Consider the following 9,329-nt stretch of genomic DNA (forward strand, 5'->3'; position numbering starts at 1 on the left):
TGTGTTTGTTTACTGTTCCATATGAGAATGGACAGGATTTAAATTGTTTATTGTATCAAATCAAAAACAAATACTGTATAAAAAAATTGTATGTCCCACATACATGAAGATATCAGAAATCTGCCCTCTTTTTGTGTTGTGTCCATTTTGTTCAGTGAGCCTTTGCACACTCAGAACTGCCAGAACAGACAAAAGTCAGTTGTTGTTGTGAAGGTCAATATATAAAATATGACAATTTAGGGTCCAAGACTTCCCCAGGAGTCCCAGACACTTTACAACTGGGACCAGTCCAGTTTGGAAGCGGGACTGTTCCAAGCAGTGGGTTTAGCTCAAGCTGTGAGAAGTGCTGAAAAGTTCCAGTGCTCACTTAAATATTTTCTTGAAGACATCTCTGCTGGGGACATACTCAGGCCAGCCCGAGCAGGGAAAAGGGTGCTCAGGAAATGGAGCAGAGGGGTTTGAACACAGATCCCATGGGCAGATGGACACATCCCACTGGATTTTCCAATTGAAAGGGCTTTCCTGAGGCTTCGGGTGTCAGGGGCGCTTTGGGCAGGTGTCGCAAAGGGAACAGAACAAACCCCTGCCCTGTTCTGCAGCCATTTCAGAAACACAGATTTAGGAGTTTTAGTTGAGATTGCCAAGTGAAGCAAGTATAGAAAAAAGGCCTTTTATGTATTTCCACAGCATTCCCTGCCTTAAAAATCAGCAGTGCAAACTGTGCTGAAGAAGTAAATACAGAAGTCACAGGAGTCTAAACAGGCAGTGCTTGACAGTGGATTGAATCCTGGAATGTGAAGGGTGAAGCATTTCACAGCCCAGATCAAGGGAATAGGTCCTGGCAAGTGTCACTGAAGGAAGCACCAGCACAAAGAAAAGTTGGGGACCTAAAATCTATCAGAAAAAATGGAAAGAAAAGGCACCAGAGTCAAATCAGGTGGAAAGAGGTTCCAGGTGAGCTGTGTGCTGAGGGCAGGGCAGCCATGGGGGGTTTGTGCAATCGGAGCAGAGGGCTGGCAATGGGAGTGCAGCTCAGGCCCGTTCACCTGGGATCAGGCCATGAGGAGCAATAGGGCTCCATCCATCACCTGCTGCTGGAGCACCAGCTGGGAATGGACTTTCCAGCTTGGCAGCAAGGCCTCCATGTACAGAATTTTCAGGGGGTAGGAGTGGGCTTCACTTGGTATCGCCTTCTCTGTTTTCTGCTCCCCTTCCTTTTCTGTTCCTTCTCTTTCCGGGCTTTGGCCATGGTAGATGTGATGCACTGAGAATCCAGAAAGTTCAGCAGCTTTGCCTTGGAAATTTTAATGCCATTCTGTTTGAGCTCTGCATGCAGATCAGCCAGCTCGATGGGCTCATAGAAAAGAATCCTGTTGTACAGGGCCGTGTTGGAGCGGATGTAGCACCTTATTGCCTCCAGCTTTTCCTCTTCCCGAGCTGCTGCTTGAGATGCTGGAAACTCCTCTTCCTCCTCCTCAGATGCAAAAGCACAGGTTTCAAATCCATTCACAAAGGAACTAAAAGCAGGATGAAACAGACCAGAGGTCAAGGAAAGAACAGGCCAACAAGGACAGGACCAGAGCTCCCCAAATCCCTTATGATGAAGAACTATGACTTCCCTCTGCAGGATCACGACCCTGCACTACGAGCACCTACAAAATGAATGAGGCAGAACATGGCAGGGCTTCTGCAAACTGCCCATCCCAGCCAGGACAGTGCTGGTCCTGCTCACCCAGCCCAGAGCTTTATGGAATTTCTGGCTCCTGGCCCTTCCCTCCTGGCAGGCTCAGCCAAGGGGTGCTGTGCCATCCTCTCTTAACTCCAGCTCCAGGTTCTCAGGCAGCACCGAGTGCTCCGTCTCACTGACCTGCAGACCAGGCATACCAGATTTGGGCCTTGCTCATAAGCAGCCCTTTTGTGTCCTGAGAATAGTTCAGTGGGAAGTAGACTGAAATCCAGAGCCTGTTTCTTTTGTAGGAGTGTGCTGACCTCCACGTGACACACTCAAGGAGGAGGCAGGGCCACTGTAGGCCACTGGGACACTCACCTCTGTTTACCTCATTCCTACCTCACCTCTGCCCTGCACCACTGAGTGTTTTGTCTAGGATTTCACTGCCTCACCTCTGTGAACCAAAGGAGATGTCACTTCCATCCACTGAAGAACCTGCTGACTCCTGGGATGCCGGGAGCTCCTCGGCATCAGCTGCCAGGGACACAGGTGGCCTTTCCTGCTCTTTGGCACCTTCGGGGTGATGTGGCACTTTAGTTCCCTCCTTGGATGTGCCACAGCCTGTTCCATGGGATGCACCATCAGCCTTATCCCGAGGGAGCACTGCAGAAGCCTTGGCAGGCTGCTTCCTCTTGCCCAGAGCCCTCGGGGAACGATTCCTGCCCGCAGCCTGGCCTGCCTTCGTCAGCCTTTTAGCCGGGGACTTCTGTGGGAGGGGCTGGGAATAGGGGATTTCATCCTCAAAGTCAGAGTCCCTGTCCTGGTGAGTGTACTGGAATATCTCCTTCAGCTTCAACACCATCTGGCGTTTTGGGAGAGCACGGACACCGAATCTGAAAGGGAAACGTGGAGTTTAGGTTACAGTAACGCTGCACCTTCCACTGTCACAGCTCAGCAAGAGGTTCAGGCCAGGAACTGCAGCTGGAAAAGTGTGATGTGACCTCAGAAAGTACTGGCTGGAGCTTCACCATGGTTCCCCTTCTTTCACACTACCTGCCAGCAGGTTCCTCTTGTAAAGAGCCATCCTGGGGGAGGTAATGCTCACCTGCTCAGCTCCTTCTTCAGCTGTGGGGTCTCCATGATGGAATAAGCTGGCATGGGTGTCACTGGAGTGCTGGGGGACCTGTTGTTCTCTTGACAGGAAGGTTCTGCAGCAGAATGAAATTACTGTGATGAGAATCAGTACAGAAAGGACTTTAAATGGCTGCTAACTTCTCCTCTTAGTGGCAGAAATCTAATATTATCTAATAATCGTTTAATAGCAACTACTTCCTTACAAGCTGTTTTAGTTATTACTCAGCTTCACATTGGACAGAACAGTCAACACTTTTTCCCCCCCCCCTTAATTAGGATATTTCGTTTTCGTTGACTTTACATCAGAAAACAGTTTAAACTGGGACATATGTCACATCTGAAAATGAGGCCAGTCAGGGCTTTGTTAGAACAGGCAACATTTAGAAAGCAGTTACAACCATGTTTACTGAATTCTGTGCAGTGGTCCTTCTCCCAGGAAGGACATTTCATAACAGAGACTTGATGCATAAAAAAGCTGAGCAAATCAAGCTACTGGGGTCTGGAGTTAGATACTGATTTAATGATACCAGTTTACTGATACTGTCAAGCACAGCCAGTCTCACATATCATGTTCTAATCACCCCTTAAACTAATAATTTAGTATGGCATATTTAATAATATATTTAATTGGATACAATGACATCAATGACATCAACCTGCTGGCAAGCAGGCTGGAGCCTGTGTTTTGTACTGTTTTGGTTGGCTTTTCCCTCTCCAAGTACCCACAGCTTCTGCAAGGAGTACTGTCACTACCAATGGACTGGTGACAATGAAACATGTGGCTACACTCCAGGCATCCCACATTTAGACAGGCTCCTTCCCACAGCAAATGACTGCACCTTCTTTGTGCCTGGCCCTGCCAAATGTTTTGCATCAGAAGGCCCAAAGACTCTTTCAGTGTGTCAAGTGAACTACAGGTAAGATAAGCATTAAAATAAAACCAGTTTAACCTAGCCTAATAAATGTAGTATCAATACAAGCTCTCACCAGGAGTCTTGACAGGATCTGACTGACAGGCCCCTGCTGCAGCTGCCAACCTCTGAGACAGAGGAAGAATCTCTGGAAGTTCATCTTCCTTCTCTTCTCCATTCCAGTCATCCCAGATTTTGGAGTCCAGGTAACTGGCTCTGCTGCCCACTGATGAACATGGCTCAATAGGACTCTTCTCAGGGCAGTGCAAAGTCGTTCTCCTGCAAGCAGGACTTCCTTGGAGAGGGGTGCTGCCCTTAATTCCCTGCACTTGGACTGGGCTCTCCTCCTGCTCATGCCAAGAGCCAGGGCTGGGGCTGCTGGCCATGCTGGTCTTTGCATGGCTGACCTGGCCGGAGTCGTGGCCATCACCTCTGACTGGTGACAGATACTCAACATGCCAGCAGTCATCAACAGGGATTGGGGGCTCCTCACACAGCAGGACACTGCTCCCCAGAGAAGGCAGACTTACTTCCCTGTCACTGTCCTCCAGCTCAACCACACTGATGTTTGTTTTATCTTCCAGTGGCTGCTCCTGGAACGGAGGCACTGGTGTGGGTAAACCTGAGATATTGGCACATTTGTCTTCTGTGTTGGTGTGGCCAGGGGAGAAGAGAACTGGATCCACTGGAGAAACTGGAAGGGAGTTCTTGGAAAAGGATTTTGCTGCTAGGCTGCGGGGTGGGCTCCTCCCATTGGCTGAGTTCTCCATAGGCAAATGTTCGTCTGACAACATTGTTTCATGATCTTTTATTAACTTTCCAGTCATTTCATGGTTACTATTACCTGCTGCTACATTCTTTGTGCCGAGTTTAGATTCTGGACCCTTTAAAGAATTAATACTTGTGACCTGAGTCTGTGTTGAGAAGCTTCTGCTTTTGCTCAGAACTGGTGTTCCTGGCACGAGCCAGGAGCAGTCTGTGCCTGGAGACAGTTCATCACTGAGCCTTTTCCCAGGGCTCGGGTTTGGACTCTGTTTGATTTCTGTACAAGCACCTGTTTGTCTGCTGCGAGGAAATTCAGGGGACACCTTTACATCGCCACTTACACACACTGTGTCTGTATTGCCACATGAGACCTGGGTTGATCTCTGCTCTGTTTCGGGGACTGATGAGTTATGGTCAGGTTTTGGTATCTCAGAACTTTGTTCTACATCTGTACACCTCAGGAGCCCAAGGATTTCAGTTTTCTTTGGAGCAGAGTCAGATTCTGGCAACTTCTTGCCTTGTTGTAACTCCATTTCATCATCAGAAGAAGATAAAACAATAACATCACCCTCCTTGATCCCCTGAGCTGCAGCATCCTGAGTCCTGCCTGGTGATGACAACACTGGAACATGTGCATGCTTGTTTGATTCGCTGTGAGGAAGCTCAGCTGGAGAAACTGTGATCTCGTTTCTTGATGCAGTATCAGGCTCCTCGGCTTTCTGGGAGTGTATTTCATCAGATGGGAATGATTTTTCCTTTTTGTTTTGCTTTGGTGTTGACATATGTTCCCTGGCAAAGTTTCCCTCTGATTTTGGAGATGCAGGTGAAGAGCCAAGAGCAGGAAAAAGGGACACATAAGGGACACAAAAACCATTCTTACACGGAGAGCAGTCTTTTTGTGACTTGCTGAACAGAAGAGAATCATTGAGACCAACATGTTTTTCACTAGGGGACTTTCCTGATTCTTTGGTAACTTCTTTCACCAGGGAAGGCTCACAGTGATCCCCCTGAGAGGCAGAAAACAAACGTTCATAGCTGTCATTTATATCAGTATCACCCTGGAAACCAGGAAACTGCTCTCCACAGTGATCTGCCTTGTCATGTGAGACCTGAGGTGACTTGGAATCCTTCACATCCTTACATCCCCCAACAGCCCCTCCTTCATTAGCACCATGGGCTGCTCCATCCCATTGCTGAGGTTCACTGCGGTGAGGCACAATAGTGGCCTCTGGATCATTCATGCTCTTGCACCTATTTATATTCTGCATCTTCTCTTCTTGTGCAGACAAGTGACATTCAGATCTTTCCACACTGTTGCCATCCCTCAGACCTTTGAGGCTGTTGCTTACTGAAGCAGATTCAGGTCTCTTTACCTCTTCCTCCTCAGATTGCTGGTTTGTACCTTGGGCTGCCTTGGTGTCGCTGCTGATGCTGCAACATGCTGCCTTGCTCACCTCTCTTTCACCCTGAGCCATCTTTCTCTGAGTTGCAGCAAACTCATAGATTTCCTCCAGCTCTTGTTCTCCCACCTCACTATCATCTTCCTTCTGGAACTCAGGGTTCAGCATAGCTACTTCTTCCTCATCTTCACCCACCCACACTGACTTCAAGAGGTCTTGGAAGTTCTCAGCTCTGTCCTCACAATCTTCTTCATCCCTCACAGAGATAAGATCATCTTCTGAATCCACTCCGGAGGACACCTGGCTCTCTCCATTGTTGTTTTCACACTCTGCCATCAGTTCCCTCACACCAAACCTGCAAGGATACAATAGTAACAATTATAGTAACAAGGATGTAATTAGTATTTCCTCCTCCAGTATTTCTTCACCATTTGGCTGTCAGATCACTTTTGTGAGCTTTGTAAGGAATTCACGTGAGGATGGTGAGTTGAGTTTCCTAAGATGGACAAAATCCAGTGTACTCCTAAAATTCCAAATACCCTTTTCCAGCTGTCACTAACATGAAAGTATCAGGCACATTCTTCCTTTTCTGTGCTTGAGACTGACTACACTAAATCCCTTTGGCAATGGGAAAGTCCCATGGAATGGCTGAGGCTGGATAGTATCTGCCATGTGCAAGATTCCTGGCTTTTTAGAGTGACAGGGCACCTCTCTACATACACTTGGCAAGCCCCAGCCATGTCCCTGGCATACCTCAGCAACTGCTCCTGTTTCAAGCTCTTAGTGCATGGCTAGGACCACAACTGGAGCATGGCTGACACAACACATTAAAGTTTGAGCATCCAATACATTTTGTAAGTGTTGTTCAGATAAAGTGAGAATCACATTTAGAAGTTGTGCTCATCATCTTCAACATCAGCTGCCAACAGCCATCCTGAGACAAAACTCTCAGCCAAAGTCTGCTGAGCATATACTGAACATAGAAACTCTCATACAGGCGGAAAAGCTGAGGGCAGGATGTCCTTATGTGCAAGTTTCATTTAAGACGTAGCAGAGCACCATGGAATTTGTAAGCCGCTAAAACTGCAACGGAAGATCTCAAACTGGGGTCTGTGTGGCTGAAAGCCTGAGGGGATCCAAAACATGCTCAGGATACACACCTGGCAGCCAGAGCCTGCAGCTGGGGCCGCAGCCCAGCAGGGAAGTTGGTGTCAGCAGCATAGAGGTACCTCAGGAAGGCAGCCACAGCCTCGGCCGACATGTCGCTCAGCAGCACCCGGTGCGTCGGCGCAGCCCCATCCTCCTCCACCACCAACCCCTCGCTGTGTACCTGGGGCAGAGAAAGCAAAGTCTGTTTGCTAATAAAGCAACACAACATCTACATTCATCCTTGTTCCCATCAGCTCCTTCCATTTGCCCATGCCCTACCCTGGGGCCAGGATGCCAAGGTGAGGCAGTTACAAGAGCTCCCTATGGAAGAGGCCATGTCCTTCCTGACCTGTAGCTGTTAACTTTTTAACTACTTGCCTTAGTCACACATATCAAAGGTGACCTTAGAGTTCACCACTTAGTTTTGCAATCAAATTACTTCCCAGAGCACAATTTCCAGAGTTATCTACATCTCTCTGCATGAGCTTCCTCTGGTCTGTTTTGAATTTACCTGGAAGCTGCATAGGAGCAGGCTGGGAGCTATTCAACCTAAAATGCTCTGGGAACATAAGAACTCCTTCACTAGCCTTGCAAAAAGCACAGGCAGTGTAGGTACCTCCAAGGCAAGAGCGACAAAACGTCTGCGTAGATTTTTTTAAAGTACTTCCCCAGAATCTTCCTACTCCCTGCTCACATTTCCCAGCCTGGGTGGCAGGCAGGACACACCAAGATGGACAAGGCAGTCTGTGCTTGCACAGGAACAAAAATTCAAGAGCGAGAAGCACTTGGGAAGCTTCCCTCATTGCTCATGGGTGCAGTGCAAGGATCCTTGACTCCCCATAGCCTCCCTAGATAAAGCAGCACATCTTTCACCACGTTGTCAGGATTTATTCCGGTTTCCCTAAGCTGAAAAACCACTGCAGGTCCTGAGGCAGTTGCCATTAAGCCCAGCAGTGCTCTGTGCTGGTTTGGGGCACTGGCTGGCTGTGGGAGGGGGCAGCCTGGGCTCTCCTACCCAGCAGCAGAAGGAATGCCAGCAGCACTCACAGCCTGAGCCGCCACCGGACACCGCGCGTACAACACGAACAGGTGGGCATAGAGGATGTCCCCGCTGTCCACCTGGAACTGGACATCACTCAGGTGGGGGTTGTTGACCATGGCACCGAAATCTTGAGCCAGCAACCTGAGAGAGGACTAGGACACAGAAGGAACACAAAGACAGGTGTTAGGTTACAGCTGTCAAACACTTTCCCTGAAAAAATAAGAAGGGAGTAACCCAGTTTATCAGCACTGCTGCGCTGGGGGCCCCAGCCTGGAAACACCACCTCTGCCTCCTGAAGATAATCACCAGCTTTATGAACTTCAGGTCTTCCACAGGACAAGCAGATAAGTCTAGCAGACATTCCCCTCTACTTTTTCACAGCCTGCTCATTGTGGAGAAAGGGCAGTTGTGTTGTATTCTTCTGTACTTGTGTCACAACACATTATCACCCTCAGATCTCACCACGTGTTTCCTGCTGTGGTCTACCACAGCCTATGGCTGGCCTCATCATCTACTGCTTCCCACCACAATTTGAAGCAACTGTAACTTCCATTTCCACAGACTTGAACTCAATTCATTATAATTAGGGTAAAAGGAAAGAGGATGACTCAGGAGGGGGTAATGAGCCTTTCTTACCACTTTTCACTGTCTGGCAATGACAGCTGAGAAGAGCAGCTCTGCAACAAGGCGCCCCAACAGAATAAAACTAATGTAGGCATCCAGTTCAAAGGAATTTATGAGCATGCTACTGAAACTTCTTTTGAAAATTCCACTCCATTTTAAAAAAGAAACACAACTTTTATTATCATTCCAGAACCCCTTGCTAGAATTTTGGGGAGGGCTGAATTACCTGTGGCTGGTTATGGTGATGGCAAGGTCAGGCTTGGGGTATGCTGCCAAAGAGAGCAAGGATGGCAAGACAGCTCCTCTGGAGCTGCTCCCAGGCAATCTTCTCAAGACTCAGATCCCTCCTAGTGTTGCAGCTCTGGGGGTGGCCCTGGAGTGCTTCGGGGAAGTGTGAAACACCCTCAGCTCATGGCTGGGTTGAGAGACTGCCTGACTGCACATGGAAACCAGTTTATGGTTAACACCCTGATCACTGACCTTGTGCTTTTCAAACCTACTGCAGAGCTGAGGAATTGCAAGTTTTATTCCAGGAAACATCTGCAGGAGATGCAGCTCCACCTGGAACAACACAGCTCTTTATTTTCTTAGCAGGTTTCTACATTAGCAGTGGGCTGTGGAGAGCCAACCTTTCG

The 9,329-nt window shown here is 48.4% G+C and overlaps 1 protein-coding gene across 5 annotated transcripts in view; it reads right to left on the reverse strand.

The window, feature by feature from the left end:
- Positions 1 to 9,329, reverse strand: part of SLX4 (SLX4 structure-specific endonuclease subunit) — a 29,000-nt gene continuing 19,671 nt past the window's right edge. For all 5 annotated transcript variants that reach the window (XM_017741251.1, XM_017741252.1, XM_017741254.1 and 2 more), the window contains 6 exons: positions 8,076 to 8,222; positions 7,040 to 7,209; positions 3,791 to 6,234; positions 2,775 to 2,877; positions 2,122 to 2,562; positions 1 to 1,517 (listed from right to left, as the gene is read on the reverse strand). In XM_017741251.1, the coding sequence (XP_017596740.1) occupies positions 1,157 to 1,517; positions 2,122 to 2,562; positions 2,775 to 2,877; positions 3,791 to 6,234; positions 7,040 to 7,209; positions 8,076 to 8,222 (3,666 nt within the window). In that variant the 3' untranslated portion in view covers positions 1 to 1,156. The remainder of the gene's footprint in view (positions 1,518 to 2,121; positions 2,563 to 2,774; positions 2,878 to 3,790; positions 6,235 to 7,039; positions 7,210 to 8,075; positions 8,223 to 9,329) is intronic.

Source organism: Corvus brachyrhynchos, unplaced genomic scaffold (assembly GCF_000691975.1).
Source record: "Corvus brachyrhynchos isolate BGI_N302 unplaced genomic scaffold, ASM69197v1 scaffold58, whole genome shotgun sequence".
Taxonomy (NCBI): Eukaryota; Metazoa; Chordata; class Aves; order Passeriformes; family Corvidae; genus Corvus; species Corvus brachyrhynchos.